At 42.0% G+C, this 21,660-nt stretch overlaps 1 protein-coding gene across 1 annotated transcript in view; it reads left to right on the top strand.

Annotated features, from left to right (window-relative positions):
• CACHD1 (cache domain containing 1) overlaps nt 1–21,660 on the top strand; it is a 232,012-nt gene that overhangs the window by 156,929 nt on the left and 53,423 nt on the right. Inside the window, exons 5-8 of the mRNA XM_065911617.1 lie at nt 10,129–10,255; nt 12,988–13,132; nt 14,544–14,760; nt 20,768–20,917. Coding sequence (XP_065767689.1) covers nt 10,129–10,255; nt 12,988–13,132; nt 14,544–14,760; nt 20,768–20,917 — 639 coding nt within the window. The remainder of the gene's footprint in view (nt 1–10,128; nt 10,256–12,987; nt 13,133–14,543; nt 14,761–20,767; nt 20,918–21,660) is intronic.

The raw sequence follows: 21,660 nt of genomic DNA, 5'->3' as shown, positions 1-21,660 counted from the left end.
AAAGCTCTGATTGCTTCCCTCAACCTTTCAAATAAAGATGAAAGCCTTTAAGTTTCATCTTCTGCTCTTCTTTCACTTCCTTGTGCCCTCTGAGCTGTATCCTCAAGGAATCCCTTTCATTTCTCCAAATCCCTAGTTTCTATCACTCCTCCATACTTTGCTCTTATTAGGTACGAATTCCTTGTCTGTTGTAGCAGATTGGGTTTACTAGGAGGCAGACTCTGAGATGGAGGTTGGCAATCTGCGGGGAAAGGAAAGGAGACAGAGTTGATTAGCAGGAGAAGATGGACTGAGGTACTGCCTCGGTGGAGTCCTCAGCCACGCCCAGGGGAACCTAGAGGTTGGGGTGGCCCTTCAGAGTTGTGTCAGCCCAGTCCCAACTCTTTATTACTTTATTCCATGATCCATTCTTACTATAGAATTTTAATTTTTTTTATGTTGGTCATCTATTTGATGCTCTACTCCTTTTTATTTATTTTTTGTATGCCAGGTGTTTAATCCAATCCCTTGCCCATAAAAGGTACATGTGAAAGTTGCTCAGTCATGTCCAACTCTTTGCAACACAATGGACTACACAGTCCAGGGAATTCTCCAGGCCAGAATACTGGAGTGGGTAGCCTTTCTCTTGTCCAGGAGATCTTCTCAACCCAGGGATCGAACTCAGGTCTCCCACATTGCAGGCAGATTCTTTACCAGCTGAGCCACAAGGAAAGCCCAAAAGGTACAGTAAATGCTTATTGAATGAATAGAACTAGGATTTTCTTTGTAATTTTGTTGTCTCACCTTTATAATGGAATAATCACGGCTTTTGTAACAACCTTAGTGAAGAATAGAATGTAGATGTGACATGCTGTAAATCAGCACTTGTTTCCTTAGCTTAGGAAATCAGCACGTATAAATGTCTCAGGTATATGGAGACTGTTAAAACAGACTATCCAGATGAATAGTATTGTTTTCATGAAACTAACTGTGGTGATTTCAAATACACAATGTGCCCAGGAAAATTGATCTGTTACTCTCTGGTACCTCATAAACCATTTTATACTTCTGTCTTATTCTTACCATGGATACCAAGGGAAAATATTGATCAGTGTTATATAAATGAGAAACAGGCCTAGAGAAGTTAACTGATCTATGTAAAGTCAAACAAAAAAATGTTGGTATTAACATGACTAAATGTATGTGTCCTGACTTCTAGCTGATGGCCTCCTTATGGCAGATGGTTTAAAATGAAAAGATGTCTCCTCAACACTGTATTCTCAACATATCAAACTCTAGACCAAACCCACAATCTACTCTTTTCCCACCCAAACCCCCTCCGTGGGCCATGTTCCATATATCAGTTAGCAGCAGCTTCATTTTGCTCGTTACCAAAGATTGAGACCAGAACCAATCCTGACTCGGTCTCTCCTTCTCATAATAAGCTTCTATCCTGTGACAACTTTACACTGGTTACTGTGGCAGACACCAGGGTAGTTAAGGTAGAATTCCTCCCCTCACAGAGCTCACAACCTTGTCTTATGTATGTTGAAAGCACTTGGGATGAGGAGAAAAATCAACAGACAGATATAGTATGATGCCATGCTGAATGCTGTTGAGCTGAGTACCAAATACATTTTTCATTTCAGAATCTATAAAAAGTGCATCCAGCACAGGTTGCTGTGTAAGAGGGAATAAGTAACAGAAAAGGAAGGTAGCACGAAGTCAGATTTTAATGGAGCTTATATGTCAGTGTGAGGAGTTTGGTTTGCGTTTGGTTTGGTTTTTGTTTCTTAGCTTGAAGTCAAGCAGCTGAAGACTTTAAGCAGAGTAGGCAAGAGAGCTTTGTGGAGAACAGATGGAAGGGTGGTTAGCCTGAGAGAAGAGAAACCTGGGGGCAGCCAAGATCATCCAAAAGTGGGAGGGACCATGGAGGGAAGAAATTGGGTAGATGAGGGGTGAATGGGGGAACAAGAAATGAAGAATCCATGGGGACCACTCTTCCAAGTTGATTGGCATAGAAAAGGTAAAAGGCCGTTGGTAACTCAGGAGGAGATTGGATATAGGGAAGGGTCTGCTGATAATACCTTTTTAATAGCGATAGTGATAGACTTTATTTTTGTGGGCTCCAAAATTGCTACAGACAGTGAGTGTAACCATGAGATTTAAAAACTCTTGCCCCTTGGAAGAAAATCTATGATAAACCAAGACAGCATATTAAAAAGCAGAAACATCACTTTGCTGACAAAGGTCCATCTAGTCAAAGCTATGGTTTTTCCATCAGTCATGTACAAATGTAAGCGTTGGACTATAAAGAGAACTGTGGTGCTTGAGAAGACTCTTGAGAGTCCCTTGGACAGAAAGGAGATCAAACCAGTCAATCCTAAAGGAAATCAACCCTGAATATTCATTGGAAGGACTGATACTTGCTGAAGCTCCCAATACTTTGGCCACTTGATGCAAAGAGCTGGCTCACTGGAAAAGACCCTGCTGCAGGGAAAGATTGAGGGCAAGAGGAGAAGGGAGCAACAGAGAATGAGGTGTTTGGGTGGCATCACTGACTCAATGAACATGAGTTTGAGCAAACTCTGGGAGGTAGTGAAGGCCAGAGAAGCCTGGCATGCTGTGGTCCATGGGGCCACAAAGAACTGGGCACAACTGAGCAACTGAACAACAACAAATTTATTTGGCTCCCGAGGTCTTAGTTGCGGCATGAGAGATCTAGTCCCCTGACTGGGGATCAGATCTGGGGCCCCTGCACTGGAAGCATGGACTCTTAGCCCTGAACCATCAGGGAAATCCTGATAATACTTTTAGAGCAGCTTGAAAATATTTATATGCTGAAGGCGGAGTCTAGGAAGCAAATGAAGTTAGGGAAACAAATAAGACAATGGTGTTTATCATCCTGGTTGAGTGTCCCAAACCTGGCTGATCATCAGGGGCATCTTAAGTGCTTTGTCAGAAATACCTATTCATTGGCCCCCAACCCAGACCTAGTGAATCAGAATGTTGGCTTGGTAAAGCTTGGGAATCTGAGACTCCAGGAGCTGATTGTAATGATCAGCCTGATTTGAGAACTCCATCTCCGTTAATTTTCTCTTATTCCTTCCATGAGTGTTTGGAGATGACCTAGACCTTTGAGTCCACTGGGAATGGTCTACCGGAAACGAGGAAGGTAGACAGAGCAGTGTATCCTCTGCTGATTTTGGATTGGCCCAGAAATTTGTTCTAGATTATCTAAGCCCATGACCAGGCTGTCTCAACTGAATCAAGGACAGAATGGACTGGTTATTTTACATTATGTAATTAACTTAGAATGGACATGATGAACTTTGAGCTTGGAACAGAATCAGAGACTGGTGGATGTCCTCTCCTTAGTATTAAACTATATAAAATACAGTGAGATAGCTGGGTCAGTTGCCATTAATCTAACTTTGGCGATGGGCTTTAGCTGACATGATCAGTGTGGTGGGAGAATGAGAGGACTACATGGACCCCATTCCAGGCTCAAGGCTTAAGTCACTCCTCACTTTGAGCCAAAATGTTCTTTGCTCTAAAATGGGAATAACAGTATCTCTTTGGTGAATCTCCGTAAGTTTGGCTTTTGCTGGCCATTATATACTTGGAAAAATTAACCTCAATATGTCTTGGTTTCCTGAATGATGAGTAAAATCTACCTCATAGGGTTGTTGTAAGAATTAACTAAGGTAGTATAGCTAAAAGTGCCCGTGCATGCTCAATGCTGAATCGTGTCCAACTCTTTGCAACCCCGTGGACTGTAGCCTGCCAGGCTCCTCTGTCCTTGGAATTTTCCAGACAAGGATACTGGAGTGGGTTGCCATTTCCTATACTGCAGGGGATCTTCCCCACCCAGGGGTCGTACCTGCATCTCTCTGGCATTGGCAGGTGAATACTTTACTACTAAAACCACCTGGGGAGCCTCAAAAGTGGCTGGTATGTGGTCACTTGATATGCTTACCTCCTCTGGAATAGCATAAACAGTGTCTGGGGGTCTGTGAAGTATGGCCCCTCCTGAATACATGGTAAAGTGATACTCAGGATGTAAGCAAGGAGTAGGAATTGGAAAGGTGCGATAGGGTATAATGCCAGAAATTTTGTTTGCGGTCCTCGGGATGTTAATTTATTTGATTCCCCTCCCAAAGGATTGCTATTGCATGGAGTATTACTGAGAGGTAATATGTAATTTCTGGTCTGTTGGGAAAATATGTGTGTTTTTGTGTGTCTGCAACTCTGTGTATTTAGGACAGCTCTTGTGTTTTACGTTTGGCAAGCTCTGGGAGGTAGACAGCTCTGTGTGCGTTGCTGAGTGGTATTGGGCCGCACATCAGAAACTCCAGAGTTCCTCCAAGTGGGAACAAAAGCTTTCTATTACAGAGCACTTTCCTTTCATCCATACCTCTGCTGAATAATCCTGTTAAGAAAACAAAAGTCACCACCCAACTGCACACAGTTTGTAATCCATCTCTTTCTCATTGGCACGGTGGGCTAAGCGTTAAAGAAAACAGCTAGGTAAGGAGTCTGGGGACGTGGTTGGTTTTATTTTGACTGGAGAGGCCAATGACGTAAGAACCAATCAGATGTAGATGGTGAAATTGGAAGGAAAATATCTGCCGACTGTGGAATCTGGAGCCCATATGTTAGAATTACCCACAGATAGTTCAGTACACTATATGCAGGCGGATGTTGAGATCCAGTAGTCGGGAAATAAAGAGTCCCGGCAAAGAGGAGAGGCATGGTTTTTCAGTCGTTTATCTGATGACAGTTTGTCAAAGGAAAATTTCGGCCAATGAGTATGGCAAAATTCTTCGTGTTCACTTATAATTGGCATAGGACATGTAAGAAAGAAATAGTCAATTGCTGAAGTGGATGGAGCCTTTATTCTTTGTCCTCTTACCATTTTTCTCTAGGCTTCTAAAGGGTCTTTAGGAACACCTTTTTCAAATCTATTACTTTGCAGATGCAGTTTGTGAAATCTTATGGGGACAGAAGTGAAGAGCCTTTGGCAAGGTCTTCATTGCCCAACAGATACTGACCCCTAGGGCCTCCCCAAAACTGGGCTTGTGCCAGGCTCTAGGGATGTGAAGACTTGGCCCCTGCCCTTCTGGGACTGACAACTCCTCTGTGTAAGACATGTGGAACTAATAGCGACAAAAACAAATACATTAAACTTTTCAAGCTTTGCTGTGAAGGAAAACAGTGCATGCTCTGAGGGAGAATGATAATGCAGGGTAGTCAGCGAAGGTCTCTCTGAGAAAGTGCAAAGAGATGGGCATATATGCAACACTAAAAGAAATAGCTTTCTGTATCCAACGGGTTGAACTGGGAAAAGGTGAGACTGGCGAGTAGGAAAGGACTGATGAGGTTTGAATTTAATACTAGGCATAGTTAAGTGGGAACCCTTTGAACAGTTTTAAGGAAGTCAGTGGTGGGATTTGATTTCCATTTTAGAAAGATACCTTTGGATGTTGGATAAAAAGTTGGGACTTAAATCCATGGCTTCCTATTCCCAGTCCTTCTGATTTATCAAGGTCTCTCTAAGAGCCAGCCTGAATTAAGTAGAAAGTGCAAAATAGCAATGGCCCTGTCTCTGAATGGCTTTCTCAGGCCTGTGAGAAATTTGACAGTGAAACAAAAAGACATTTCAAGCTCACATCTCTAACCTGTTGAGCATCTACAAAATAATTAACAGGTCTCAGCTCTATAGTTTCTCTGCCAAATAAAAACCCCCTTTATTATCTCAAATATGCTATTTATTGCCTGATGTCACGCACAGTCCTCAGTGCCGCAGTTACCGTTGACATCCCTTCTGAGCTGTAGCCTGTGTCTGTGCTGTTTTCCAGGTAAACCAGCCTGTGGGGTTGATGGAGAAGCCTACGACATCAGACTCCCGGCTGGTGTGTGCCAGTTTTAGCAGCTCAGCACTTTGTTTTTTCTCAGAAGTTTAAATGCTCGCTTTAGACTTATGTCTTACTTCAATTTTGACATCATTCCTTTTTGGCAAGTGTCTCCTTAATCTCCTTAATTGTATTTATTTATACTGTATACTTATAAACTGATGCAACTGATTATTCTGAGAACCGTCCACCTGTTTATAAATTTGTTCTGCCTCTCAAGAAATACTCCATGTGCTTTTTATCTGTTGATGACTAATTCATTTAGCAATTATCTATTGACGTGTAGAAGAGCTGTAGTGTCCTGGAAAGAGAAAGGACTTTAGAGGCAGACACCTAGGTTAAATCAGGACTTAGGGCTTTGAGCAAGTTTGTTCTTCATCTTCAAAATAGTATAATAGCGTAATAGTCATTATAAAACATCAAACTATATATAAAACTAGTTTGTATGATGCTAAGTAAATTTTCACTATTAAATCAGTTTTATCGATGTATAATTGACATCTAATAAACTTCATCTGTTTAGCATACACAATTGATATGTTTTGATATGTATTGTCCCATGAAGTCATCCCATATCATTCCATAAAAGATGCTTGCTTTTTGGAAGAAAAACTATGACAAACCTAGACAACATTAAAAAGAAAAGACATTACTTTGCCAACAAAGGTCCATCTAGTCAAGGCTATGGTTTTTCCAGTGGTCATGTGTGGGTGTGAGAGTTGGACCGTAAAGAAGACTGAGCGCTGAATAACTGATGCTTTTAAATGGTGCTGGAGAAGACTCCTGAGAGTCCCTTGGACTGTAAGGAGATCCAACCAGTCCATCCTAATGGAAATCAGTCCTGAATATTCATTGTAAGGACTGATGTTGAAGCTGAAACGCCAATACTTTGGCCACCTGATGCAAAGAACTGACTCATTGGAAAAGACCCTGATGCTGGGAAGGATTGAAGGCAGGAGGAGAAGGGAATGACAGAAGGTGAGATGGTTGGATGACATCATTGACTCAATGGATATGAGTTTGAGCAAGCTCCGGGAGATGGTGAAGGACAGGGGAGTCTGGCATGCTGCAGTCCATGAGGTCACAGAGAGTCGGATACAACTGATCAACTGAACAACAAAAATGAAATCATCAGACAAGCAAGCCTCTTCTCTCTCCATTTACCTATTTTTGTACCAGCTGTATTGGCAGTGGTGTTGGGAGAAGGGAATGTTTATAATTTTTAAACATATTTAGAATTAAAATTGGTCTATGTTGATTTAGTCAAAATATTTATGTGTAATTGGATTTGGCATTAGAAGAAAGTAAGATTTTAAAATTTGTTAAGCAAAAGTATCAAAATGTTTAAGAAACATTAATAGTACTTCCACACAGATCTTCTAGCCTGTATGCTGCAGACATCACGTAGAGTGCATGCCTTGATATGCAAAGAACTGGAAATCTGTGCTTCCAGAGATAGTACAGAGATGGCTCAGATATAGATCTCACCCTCAAGGGTCTTTGAATCTAGGGATGGAGTATCAGAAAGTTAACTGTAAGGACAATAATTCTAACTAGAAGGTGGTGGTGTTTAATTGCTAAGTTGTGTCTGACGTTTTTTGCAACCCACTGGACTGTAGCCTGCCAGGCTCCTTTTTCCATGGGATTTCCCCAGCAAGAATCCTGGATTGGGTTGCCATTTCTTTCCTCCAGGCAATCTTCCCGACCCAGAGATCGAACCGGGGTCTCCTGCATTGGCAGGAGGCTTCTTTATCACTGAGCCATCAGGGAAGCCCCTTCACTGGAAGGTGGGAAGAGGTAAAATGCAGAAGGATGTCAGAGACTGCAATGACTTCTGTCTTGGGGTCAAGCTGCAGTGAGGAAAAGCCATTCATTGCCTTCTTCACATGTGTGTGTCCGAGACTGTTGTGCAGAGCAGCTCAGACAGATATAGACCCTGCCCACTGATAACTTCAATCCTTGTACTGTGCATCATGGGCTGACAGGTTGGGCGCCTGCCCAGCTCTCCTTCCTGGACGGCTTCCAGCATTTCTGAGGATCGAGTGAGCATGCAGGACCCCAACTCAAGTTATCTAGTGATCAGAATGCCTAACTGACTCCTGTGAATGGGAAAGCCCCCTGTGGAGTCCCCGCAGGGATAATAGGGCTGTCACCCACCTCTGGGTCAGGAGGAGCCTGCATGGGGTGCACACAATGATTGATTGATTGCTTCAGTGCCCCAGGGTCCTCATTACCATCATAACTATCATCTGCTGCTGCTAGTGCTAAATAACAGATGAGATTTAATCAGATACCAAAGGGGTTCTCAGCAGGAGGGTTTGAGGAATCTTGCCCGACACTTAGGCTCTAGTGCTGGAATGGAACCAGAACGATCTTCTGTGGTGAGACTAAATGTATCACGCACTGTGTGAATTCTGATTTATTTTTAAAACATTCTTGTGCTCATTGGCTCCCCTTTTAATAGTCTCACTGTAGCCTGTTTATTGTTACAGATGTTACTTTTACATGAGGTCACCCAGCTCTCCTTTACTTCCAAAGACAGCGTTTGCCTTTTCACTGCCGGTTGACAGGGCTGCCTGGAGAAGAGAGCTAATGTGAGGTCAAGGTTAAGGCTCAGACTCCCAGGAGATGAGACAGAGAAAAACCCTCATCCCTATTTATGCACACTCATATCACCATTGGTCTCCAGAGAGAGGGTGGTCATCTGGGTCCAGTGATGACCTTAATAAGGTTGCCTGGCAGAGTGCAGAGAGGGGACAGGTGTCGTGGTCATATACAAGTCAGCAAACCTCTCTCAGCCCAGCTTCTCATCTATAACTTGGGTTAATGGACTGTTTACTCCTAGGATATGTGTGAGGCTACAGTGCACTATAGTTCCTTGATGTGTGTTGGGCAGGGCAACTGCTAAATATGTTCAAAGGCTTCCGCATGGTGCATTTTACATGATGTAGTTGGAGGACCACTGTCCAAATCCAGCTTGCCACTGATGTTTGCAAATACGTTTTTATGGAATACACCCACCCATACAGTCTTTTACGGATGTCTGTGGTTGCTTTCACATCACAAGGCTGTGTTATAGTTGGAACAGGGACCGTATGGTGTGCAAAACCACAGTTGCTGACCTCCTGGCCCTTTTCATAAGTTTGCTGACCCCTAAGCCAGACTACAGGTTGGCTGTGTGGCATTCAGAGCTTTACCTAGACATGTTTTGCCAAACAGACCTCATGCTTTCTTTTTTTGCTCCATTTGCCTCTATATCATTCTCCTGATTTATTGCTTATTACAGAAAGGCTGCTTTCTGCTCATCCTGTGTATCTTGCAGCATGTAAAGCAGTACCCTGCACACAGTAGTATCTGATATGTGAATGAGGTGGTGTGGAGCAGAGTCAAAGGGTGTAAGAGAAGAGAGAAAGACTTCATGGAGGTTTGGGGAAGGATTGCACTTAGTAAGGTAGCTGCCATTCCAGCTGCAGAACAGGTGCAGGGGATGCTGTACACTTATGAAGGGAATCATTACCACGTGATGGGAACAGCATGGGAGCCAGGACACCCAGACTTGAATCCCAGGTCAGCCAGTTCCTGATGAGGCCTCAGACAAGTTGCTTAAGCTCCATAAGCCTATTTCCTCAACTCCAAAGTAGGGAATGATAACACCCTCTTCATCCTGGAGTTTTATGGATCAAATGAGATATTGTGAGGGAAAGTCTCTATTGTAGTGTTGGCACATTGGAATCATTGCATGAGCTATTCCTGAATGATTATGGTTCTGGCTTTTTAGATACCATCCATGCTGTTTCCCTCATTGTGAAGCAAACAAGGTCAGCACTCAGGTCTGGACTCTGGAGACTAGACTATTAGTATTACTGTCTTCCACAGTTAGAGAACATACCCCCAAGCCAGCAAATGTACACTGACCCAGCAGGGACTAGCCCAGTGAGGATGAGATTAATGCAAATGAGTCACTCATGCTGGAAAAATAATCCAGGACATTAAGTGTCACTATACAATATTAAGAATAATTGCTTCACGTGACTGAAGCATTCATTACATTTTCCATTCATGGGGTATTTTTTTAAGGGACAGAAAGCAAATGTTTAGTAGAAAATTTACAGCCTTAAATCTAGTGGGATTTATTCATACTACAAACCATTTATGCAAAACAGATGCCTGAGGCACAGTGCCTGCGTGCACCTGTGGATTTGGTGGTTATATTTCTTTTCCCCCACTCCTCCAGTTCTTGCAGACAACCTGAAATCCAACCCTGGAATTAAGTGGCAGTATTTCAGTTCGGAAGAAGGAATTTTCACTGTTTTCCCAGCACACAAGTTCCGGTGTAAGGGCAGCTATGAGCATCGCAGTAGGTACGTTGACTTGTTTGCCAAAGTTTTAATTACTGCTTAAGAGTAATCTGTATAAAATATAGACTCCCCATTCATCCACATGGCTCTGCCTCTAAACTGTGGTTTTAGAAACTTATCCTGAAATGATTTCACTATTTAACATAGGTGGGTGTGGAAGTGATCAGGAAGGCAAATGATGAAGCCCAGAGCATTTTCAGAAGTATCTAACAAGCCAAATAAAACAAGGTATTTACAAAGGAATAAAAATACTGAAGCACTTTAGACTGTTTTGCACTTCAGAAACCTTTGTTGAGAGACAAATGGTAATACTTTCTCTAAAGACCAGCGCTAGAAGACTTCACAGCATATCTCAGAGTAGAGGTTGTGATTCACAGTTTTCCTTTCTGTGATAATGTGCTTGGCCATCCTTTTGACGTTTACATGTCTGCTACTAGAAGTTTGAAGGTTGTCCAGAAAACACTGGATTGAGGATCGTTAACATGCCGTTTTTCTCAGGAAATAACTTGAGATGCTACCTCTGAGCCAGAAGGGCGGTAATGGTGAGATAATTTGTATGACAAGACTCATCAATTTACAGAATCCCTTAGGCAAAGATCCTTTCCTTCCGAATCTTCACAGTTTCTCTTTTGCAGTGTTAGATGTTTGGTGCCAGAACTTCCCGAAGTAGTGCAAGATGCCTGGTTTACTTTTTTTTGAGTATTAACTGCCATCTTTATTTTTATTCTTTCCATCTTTATTTTAACTTATATCTATTCGCTAAACTTACTGTAATAATCACTTCATGATGCATGTAAGTCCTACCAGTGTGCTGCTGTGTACCTTAAACATACACAGTGCTGTGTGGCAATTACATCTTAATATTAGAAGCAAAAGGTAAATTATACCTAAAATTGTCCCCAGGGAAAATACTCCCTCTGTGCTTCTCCTAGAAGGACATTTGTATCATTTGTATGGTTTCTTCCATTCCTTCCATAGGCAGCATGGTGAAGACTTGAGCATCTTGGAGACTGTACCAGAGTCCATGACCTTGGATTCTAGGCCGGCTCATCTCTCAGGAGAGGCCAAAGACACTTTGAACCATCCAGTTCTCATTTACTTCTAAGAAGATAGGTTAGATGACATTCTGCTTTAGCACCTTGTCACAAATTAACATCCACCTTCACTCAGAAGGTTTCACAAATCTCTCCCCCTAAAAAGGCATTAATCAATCCTGAAGCCTCTGTTCCCTTGGCTAAAATATTCTGAGTTTCTCTCCTCATAGATTGCTGTTGCCATCTCTTTACCTGTCCTCTGAGGCTTTTGCAGAGTGTGGAGTAGGTTTGCAGAGCATTCCAGAAAGGAACCAATCTCACTGTGAGGATCACCTCCCAGACTGTACATATAATGCTGCTATTTATGTATCCCATTAAAGCAGTTTTTAACAATTTACTGTGACAGCATGCAGACATATTCTGCTTTTCACTTATGTGAGTTGAATTGGAAAAGAGGAGATATATCATTTAAAAAAAAAAAAAAAAAAAAGAATCTACTCCCCTAGCTTGGAGGACCTAAAAGTTCAGTCTTTGACATGATTGTCAATGTTGGAATAAACAGATTTCCTTATTTCTGCTGTCTTCTTCGTTTCTGTAGCCACCAATTTTGGATTCTCTTTATTCTATTTCCTTACTTGGCTGAATGGTATTCACTAGTGAAAATATAGTAGTACCTCAGTATTATTGTAGGACTTTTGGCTTGAGAACAATTAGTGTAAACTTGGCCCGATTTTGAGTTTTTTGGTGCTTTGCCTGTATTTCTTAGTTTGTGCCCAGGCTTTTGTGACTCAACTGGCATCTAACATTTCATGGAAAAATCTAGTGTTTTAAGGGTGTCCATAAAGGAGAGAATTCTCTCGAGGCTGATTTGCTCTCTTAAGCTCCCTCTAATTTGTTCCAGCTTTAAAACTGTGAATAGAGACCTCATTAAACCTCTTCTCACAAGCCTGCCTACACTGCACACTCACAGAAGGCCGCTTTGATGGGAGGTTTTTCTCCTTTGGAGTTCCCCTATCCACCCCCACCCGCTCTTCTTAATGTTGGCAAACAAAAACCTGGCAAGAAGAGGGGCTATCACAGGCTTGGACAAATCTGGTGGCACGGTTTTAAATCTCTGATAAGGGGCCTTTTGGTGGCTGACCTGTGTAAATGGCTTCAGTATGGAAAGGAAGGAGCCTTCCTAGCAGTGGCTTTTGTCTGGAGAGAGAGAAACGAAACCTGCTATTCAGAGGTGCTCAGCAAGCTCACAAATGATAGGCTGCCTCTGTTTTAGCCAAGCCCCTCTCAAAGTCTACAGAGGACCCAGCACTGAAAAACTGGACTTTTTTCTCCCTGCTGGTATGTCTCTACTGCCTGTTGGGCCACAGGTCTTTTTCCTGGGAGGGTGGACTTGCCCACAGGCTGAAAAAGCCAGTCTTCCAAAGGCTTTGCTTCTTAAAATTTTCTCCCAGTTGCTCTAATCTTTGGAAGACAGAAGTCACCAGTCCCGGTTGTGCAGACACCCATGATAGTCTTGAGATGTTGTTTTCAATGTACCAGGATAGTTTTCTCATTCCATGCTGGTCTCTCTACCCTCGTGCCATCCCCCCTGAAACACACAGAGGCCAGCATGCCTTCCCGTCTGTAGCACTCGCAACTGTGTTAGGTCCAAGCCTTTCTCCTAAACCAGGAGTGACCCCTGAGAGCTTCTTGCCCTTCTAGACCGATCTACGTCTCTACCGTCCGACCACAGTCAAAGCACGTAGTAGTGATCCTGGACCACGGGGCCTCGGTCACAGACATGCAGCTTCAGATCGCCAAGGATGCTGCTCAAGTCATCCTCAGCGCCATCGATGAACACGACAAGGTATCGATAACCCCAATGACTCCCTTTACCCTTCCCACTAGCATTGAGTCTTTCTTGAACACCCTTTTAAAAACACTTTGTGTTTTATGGTATGTATTTTTCAGCCCACCTCTAAAAATGGCTTTGAGAAAACAGAGTGGTTTACTTTTTATTCTTGTGTCTGAGGAAGTAGCTGCCAATACTAGTTTCAGATCTCTTTTTAAAACCACTCTCACCAAACTGGGCTTCCCTGATAGCTCAGTTGATAAAGAATCCACCTGCAATGCAGGAGACCCCAGTTCGATTCCTGAATCCGGAAGATCCACTGGAGAAGGGATAGGCTACCCACTCCAGTATTCTTGAGCTTCCCTTGTGGCTCAGCTGCTAAAGAATCCGCCTGCAATGCAGAAGACCTGGGTTTGATCCCTGGGTTGGGAAGATCCCCTGGAGAAGCAAAAGGCTACCCACTCCAGTATTCTGGCCTGCAGAATTCCATGAACTGTATAGTCCATGGGGTCCCAGAGTCTGATGTGACTGAGCAACTTTCACTTTCAGTTTCAATTCAGTTCCACCAGACTGAGACTTGCACTTCCTTAATGGCTCCTGTTAAGACTGCTAATTAGCTGTAACTCTCACACTGCTAGTTAGACTAGGGAGGAACAAGGTGAAGGCTTGGACACTGGTGAGTGGTCAGACTTTGTCTCAAGATTGATAGGAGGGGAGGGATAAAAGAAGGCTTTATTTAGAGGTTTATTAATCTCTAGGACACCTTAGAGATAGGTGTTTCCAGCTAATGATAATCTATCACCTGTAGACATTTGACTTTTCCATCTCCTAAGGTTTTGCTCACTAATCTAATTGTTTAAAACACACACCCAGGACTTACCTGGCAGTCCATTGGTTAAAACTTTGCCTTTCAATGCAGGGGGTGCAGCTTCAATCTCTGATTGGGAAGCCAAGATTGCATATGCCTCAGCCCACCCCCCCAAAAAAAACATAAAACAGAAGCATTATTGTAAAAAATTATTGAATTACAATTTAAAAATAGTCCACGTCAAAAAAAATATTTTAAACACACCCACACATACCCTTTACTGTTACCCTCACCCCACCTCCAGTTGGAAAATGATCATTAGTACTTGTCAAGATTTTTCTCTGTGTTAAATATTGTTTTTAATGTTCTAGACAAACACCATACTCCTGACTTCATCTTGGAACAAAAACAAAACTCTAGGGTCTGAGTCTGTGTCCCTTACCAATCTTTAACTGTTCTTCAAATATGATAGATTGATGCCTCTGGGCTTTTATTTTTAAACTCTTCAAAACTGTCCTGTAGGACTTCTCACCTTGCAGGCTCTTCTGAAATGTAAAACACTTTTCCTTGGCAGAATAACAAGTTTTTGTTTGCCTGTGTGTGTGTTTTCCCCTCCAGATTTCCGTATTGACGGTGGCAGACACCGTCAGGACTTGCTCCCTTGACCAGTGCTATAAGACGTTCCTGTCTCCGGCCACCAGTGAGACGAAAAGGAAGATGTCCACCTTCGTCAGCAGCGTCAAGTCCTTGGACAGCCCTACCCAGCACGCAGTGGGATTTCAAAAGGCATTTCAGCTGATTCGAAGCACAAACAATAGCACCAAATTCCAAGCAAGTAAGTGCCTTTGCTCCTGGCATGGAACTCATAAACTAGATAAATGATGGTGATAGAAATATATTGTTAACTGATCACACAACTATGTCCAGAGGGGGTTTTGCCTAAACTGACAGGATAAAAATTTCTTGTGTTGTCATATTATCATCTAATACTAGGAACTTACTAGATTTTCTTATCTTTTCCAATCAAAGGTACTCTGCATGATTTCTTTACTCCCTGAGCCTCTTCTTCCTGCCCTTTTATTAGGAACATATCCTTGTTTATTTCCCCGGAGAGTATCCACATCCTTTTTAATGCTAATTGTCCACCTCACTTACAGTGACTGTCTGCTTGTGCGCATGTGTGCAAAAACAGGGCAGCCTAAATTCTTGCCTTGATCCTTCCTTCCTCTAACCAACTGTCATTTAGATGAGCACAGCCCTTCAAATGTACAAAAGCACTCTAATTTAATTTTCATGTATTAAAGAAAATCTGGAATTAGGATGCAGGCTAAAGTAAAGGAAAGGATATTTGAAATAAGACCCATGCTTTGAAACTACTGAAAGGAATCTATGTCATTTTCTCTTTTATATTTGAAAATCTGTTTGTTGTTTTTTTTTGTTTTTTAATGATTGTACCCTATTGAGATAAATTTAATGAATGTATTTTCAAGCTCTTCAGTGTGTCTGCATTAAAACTAAGACAGCTTTGATAAATGCCCCGCTTAGTGCTGGCACATGATGGGCCCCTGAAAGAAGCTACAGTAATTTTTACAGGTAATGGTGGTAGATGGTGTCTTATTTTTACGTTTCTCTATATTGTTATCTCACAGCTTCCATGGGACAGGAGTCCATCCATTGCTTCTCTGTTTAGGATTATATAAGGCTGCAGTCTAGATATCAGCCAGGTCTGTGGTTGCATCTGAGTTTCAGAGTCCTCTCCAAGCTCAACCGTTGGCAGAATTTATTTCTTTCCAATTGTAAAACTCATGTCTACTTGCCTCTTCAAGGTCAGGAGGAGAGCATCTTTCCTTCCAGCCCCGGATATCAGGGAAGGCTTGGACCCTCTTTTAAAGGTTTCATTTGATCTTATCAGGCTCACTCTTCTGATTTAAACAAACTACTCTCCCTCATGGTTAACTTTTAAAGACCTTAACTACATCTGCAGAATCCCTCCATCTTTGCCATATATGTAGCACAATCACAGGAATAATATCCCATCACCTTTGCCATATTCTGTTGGTCAGAAGCAAATTACTGGTCATGCTCATACTCAAGAGTAGGGGATCATATAAGAGTATGGGTCTTCAAGATAATCTTAGAATTTTGCCTACTAACCTTGGCAAGCACCAGCTATCCACAACCAATATTACAGGATGCCTCAGTGTAAAGTTGTCCCTAGTTCAATGAAGCCAAAGGATATGGTTGGCCTCTTGAGCAGTCAAGACAGATTGACTAGTTGGCCAATGCCATTGATCTGTGCCCTTCACCAGCTGTCATCTGCCTGTCAGCATTCCTCATCAGACGTGCTCCTTTTACTTGATTGTTCACTTCTCAAACTATCTTTAGAGAAAAAGTCCAATTTTGGTGATGACACTGTCCCAAGTAATAGAAGCCCAGACAGTGAGGTGTCAAGGGAGCTCAAGGTAAGGTTTGGGGCTCGTTTGGGGAGTGCAGACAGCTAGAGAGAGTATCCTCAATCAAGAAGGCAGCTGCTCTTCTGTTCAGCCTTGCAGGAGTGCCTGTCCAGTGTTGCCAGATCTTCTGTTTTAAGAGAAGCCAGAAATCTGGATTTTTATGTGAAACCCCTTGATTTTTCAAATGTTGTCATTTGTTCCAGCTTTAAAACTGTCAATAGAGACTTCATTAAACCTCTTCTTACTAACCTTCCTGCACTGTATGTTAGCAGAAAGCTGCTTTGGCAGGAAACATTTCTCCTTTGGGTTTTGGGGGATTTTCCTAATGTTGGCAAGCAAAAACATGGCAAGAAGAGTCACTGATTTGGACACATTTTGATGGTACTATTTTTTAGATGTGAAAAAGGGTCTTTTTCTAGGTCAAGTAAGATGTTTCTAAACTTTATCTCACAGGCTTCCATTTTACAGTGTCTACTGGTAGTTCAAAGAAAGAAAAACCCAAATTAGGCTGCATAATGAAACATGTCAGGAATTAGTATTACCTGGTTTATTAAGGAGAGGTTTGAGGTGCTTTCAAGCAATGTTACATAGTAGTTAAGTAAGCAGATTTTGAATTTCAACCAATGTGTGTTCAAATTCCTTCTCTGAAATTTTTTGAAACTTGTATAAATTACTTGATTTCTCTAGGTCTGGTTTCCCCCATCTGCAAACTGAGGGTGATAATAAGATCCAGTATCTCATCATAAATATTAAGTACAGATTAGCTGTGATTATAATGATATTCGGTTTCCTTTAAGACTTATTGCTGTAGCTAAAGGAGCGCAGATACCCTAGACATCCCAATTTGACCCCTAGCCCAGAGACAGTCAAGGACCATTAGTCACCTTGGCTATAGCATAGTGAAGGATCTACATACTCCTCTTATGAATTTATACTGTACATCAGAACTTGTATTCACTCCACAGGCAAGTATTTATTATCTACTCTACTGTTTACCTGGCACTTTTTGAAGACCATTTAGTAGGATTTTCTCAATGAGTAAGACCTACCTTATAAGGTTATTGGAAGGATTAGTCTGTGCATGAAAACCAAGTATCTGACCCATGTTGACAGCCGTATGAACAAGGGCCACATGGCCAAGTCATGGTGGCTTTGTGCTAATTTGCTTTGCACTAATAAGAAAAACTAAAACTTTTATTCAGTGCTGGCTCTTTTCAACTCTGTGGTAGATCTGTAACAGATACCATCAACACATTTGGACTTTTTTTCTAGGTTTATTTTGGGGGTAACCGGTTGAGGGATCATTTTGTAGCAGAAGGAATATGATGGTTAAGAGTGGGGATCTAACGGCATGGGCAAAGTCCAAATTTGGGTTGTTCTTCCCACTTTGACATTGATCCCAAGGAATTCTGGTGGCTTTCACAGGGACTTGTCACATGGAGAGGGTTACCTTTTCTTCCAGGTACATGCTATGTCTTTGCTCTGCCCCAATTGTCTGTAATGACTCACTGCTAACATTACTAATCACAAGGCTTAATGTTCCCATGAATGATTAGAGCGGGGATACCCTAGTAAGTAGAAAAATACATCAGAGCAAATTTGGCAGATCTGATCTTTAAAAATAGAAAAATAGCTCAGTTTTGCCTAAGGATGAGGCAGGAACAGAGTCAGGGACTGGGCAGAGAAGGAGAGAATGCTTGCAGAACTTGGATCTTATTGTTGGGATGGAAAGAAAATAACACTTGGCAGCTAAAGGAGCTGCAGGCTACAGGCCTTCTGGCTTTCCAGTCATGGGCCTATGCCTAAGACCAGCTGTCAGTGACAGCGTATTTTATCCAGAATCATAAAACCAAGTAAGAAAACCCAAGGGTTCACTTTAGGTCAGTCTTAAAAGTGTCCAGGACTTTCTCACATGTGTTGGTTTGTCTCATATTTTAGATCATACTTTATTTTATGATATATCTGTATCCCACCTACTAGGGTCAAAGAGTATTTTTTTCCCAGTCTGAAATTTAAGTGAGCTGTTTTACGTCCTAAAAAAAAAAAAATTTATAGGACTGTGTTTACAACATTGAAAAAAGACTGACATCTGGGTTAAGACCAGGATATTCCTGAGTGATTTTACATCAGCTTTCATACCCTAATTTCTGACGGATAAATATGTAATTTCAATTTGCAGTTTATATTTATTAAAGCATTATTATATTTGTTCAAGCATCAAAATTAGCTTTAAAGCTTTCTTATATATTAAATCTTCAGTTCAGTTCAGTCGCTTAGTCACGTCCTACTCTTTGTGACCCCATGGACTACACCATATCAGGCTTCCCTGTCCATCACCAACTCCCGGAGCCTACTCAAACTCATGTGCATCGCATTGGTGATGATGCCATCCAACCATCTCATCCTCTGTCGTCTCCTCCTCCCACCTTCAATCCTTCCCAGCATCAGGGTCTTTTCCGATGAGTCAGTTCTTTGCGTGAGGTGGCCAAAGTATTGGAGCTTCAGCTTCAACATCAGTCCTTTCAGTGAATATTCAGGACTGATTTCCTTTAGGAAGGACTGGTTGGATCTCCTTTCGGTCCAGTGGGACTCAAGAATCTTCTTTACACCACAGTTCAAAAGCATCAAATTGTTTTTATTCAATTCTGCATAATAAAGAGTCTAAAATGGAAATTTTTAATTGGAAGAAAATTCAGTCATTGTATTCTCATCATTTGTTAGGGTAATTTTTTAAATAATCTGTTCCTGGATAATAAATTACCCAACACCCAGTGACTTAAGACAATAAACATTTATTATCTCAGTGTTTATAGATAAGGAATCTGGGCACAGCATGTTTGAGTGCCTCTGCCCAAAGGTGCCTTATGAGGTTGTGATCAAACTGTTGGCCAGAGAGGCTGTCATCTCAGAGTTCAACTTGGGAAAGATCTGCTGCTGAGCTCACTCACATGGTTGCTGACGGATTCGATTCTGAGGGCCTCAGTTCCTTGCCTCTCCATAGGCTAGCTCACAACATTCTCTCTGGCTTACCCAAGAGAGAGCACACAGGGGGAAGCCATGGTCTTTCTGTTACCTAATCCATCTCTTGACACCCTATGACCTCTGCTGCATTCTGTTCACAAGAAGCTGGTCATTAAATCCAGTCTACCGTCAAAGAGATATCACACAGTGATGTGAATATCAGGAAGTGGGATCATTGGGGGACCAACCTGGAGGCTGCCTACCCCAGTAAATAGAAAGCAATCTCAGATGAATGACAACCATAAGAACCTAAAGAAACAAGCATATAGCATATCAATCATTATTTCTCAATTAAAAGAACATCTGTGTAGGTTATCTTAAAAATAGATCCTGAATCAGAGAATCTTAGGTTAAAAAGACAGTATAAAACACAGCTGGCTTACTGCCCTCCTTCCATTAAAGCTGTCATTCAACCCTTGCATCTTTAGTGATAGGAAATCTACCACTTTAATTTTTGAGGAAATCCTCTTGAAAGAAGTTTTCACTGTGAGCTATGATGAGTTCTCAGTCATTAGCCCTAGCTGGAGAGTCATTTTACTCTAGAGTCTAGGTGCTTCTTCATGCCAATACAAGGGTTTTCTTTTTTGTTTTGTGTTAAAGTTTCTTTCTTTTATTTTCTATTTAGCATCATACTTTTGCTTTCACTCTGAAGTTAACCAGTTAGCCCTCATAGCAACCCTATGATGTAAATATTGTCATTATCCTCATTTTGTTTTAGATAATGAAATTTTGGCATAGAAAGGTTAGGTAATCTACCCAGACACTACTTGAAAGTAGCACAGCTGAGATGTGGACACAGGCAACTTGGCTCCTATGTCCACTTGTTGTTGTTGTTTTTTGTTTTTAACTGCTCTTCTACACTGATGAGTTTTAAAACAGAAATGTTTTTTTGGAACTGCTTAGCATAGAGACAGATAACCTTGCAAATCTCAGTAGTCTCTGGAAGAACCATCATTTTAAAGCCTGGTTCCCCCAAAATGTATATTCCTGGTGAAGATCCTGGGTCACTGAGGAAAGAGTAAATCAGGTTCTGAATGCTCTATTTCAGAAGGCAGGAGAGACCTCCATCTGGGATGGTTGAATTACCACAACCGTGGATGCCTGGAAGAACTTGCCTTCTTTGATCTAGTAAACTCATTAGGAGCATCTCTTTACCTGACACTGGCTAAATGAGGCCTCGTGGCCCAGAACAGGCAGGATGGAAGAGCAGCAGAAGCAGGGAGATGAAAGCTTAGCATCAGAAGGGCATGAGTAAGAAGATTGGGCCTGGCAGGTCCTTGAGGCAGGAAAGTCCAATGGAAGAGAAACTTGAGTTGCTGCCTTTAGCCAGCCTCTGATGTAACATTCAGTTTGTACGTGTTTGTTTAGATACAGACATGGTCATCATTTACCTGTCCGCTGGCATTACATCAAAGGACTCTTCAGAAGAAGATAAAAAGGCGACTCTCCGTGTCATCAATGAAGAAAATAGCCTTCTAAACAACTCTGTAATGATTCTCACCTACGCCCTCATGAACGGTAGGTAGTATTTCGAGATCCTTTTCCTTCAGATAAAATGTTCTAAGTGCATGCTGCTTTCAGAAAATAAGAAAGAACCATCACAGGGTGCTTTGATGAGGGTATAAGGAGCAGATTCCTTCCCAAACCCAGCTTTCTCCCCCTTATATGAGTACTCAGGACATGTGTCAGGATGTCCAGCCAGCTCTTCATTTCTAAAACTTCTGCAGTTATATGGTCTTACACAGTCATCTCTGCAGCCCCCGTTTTTGTTTTTTTGTTGTTGTTGTTTTTCCATATATACTTGGGTTTTGATGCTGTATGGAGCTTATTAACTTATCTCATTGATTTAAGATCAGGAAGCCCATGTACTAACCTAGATTACTCTGTAAAACCAGGACTGTGAATATCACATTTACCTGCAGAATCACCAGCTGAAGCTTCCTGTGCCGCTTCCTCCCTATCCCCTTGCGTAGCTGTGTCATGGCAATGAGATGTGTCTACTTGACAGAGTTCTTGTGAAGACTAACCCTGACATACAGTGAGCGCCCAGGATGGAGCCAGGCACTTGCTAGGTGCTCATTAAGGTTTATTGTGTGGCTGTTAAGTCGGTCTGTGAGAGAGTTTACTAAACTGGCAAATCTGATGGAATACTCAATAATTTCCCTTCAGCAATTTAACCATCCTCCAGTCTGACGACAGCCCGATTTTCTAGCTCCCTGCTGTATCGTGTACCTCCCCCCTCCCCCACACCTATGAATACA

This window comes from Muntiacus reevesi, chromosome 1 (assembly GCF_963930625.1).
Source record: "Muntiacus reevesi chromosome 1, mMunRee1.1, whole genome shotgun sequence".
In the NCBI taxonomy this organism is placed as follows: domain Eukaryota; kingdom Metazoa; phylum Chordata; class Mammalia; order Artiodactyla; family Cervidae; genus Muntiacus; species Muntiacus reevesi.
Note: the sequence above shows the minus strand (reverse complement) of the source record. Positions and strands in the feature narration are given on the sequence as shown.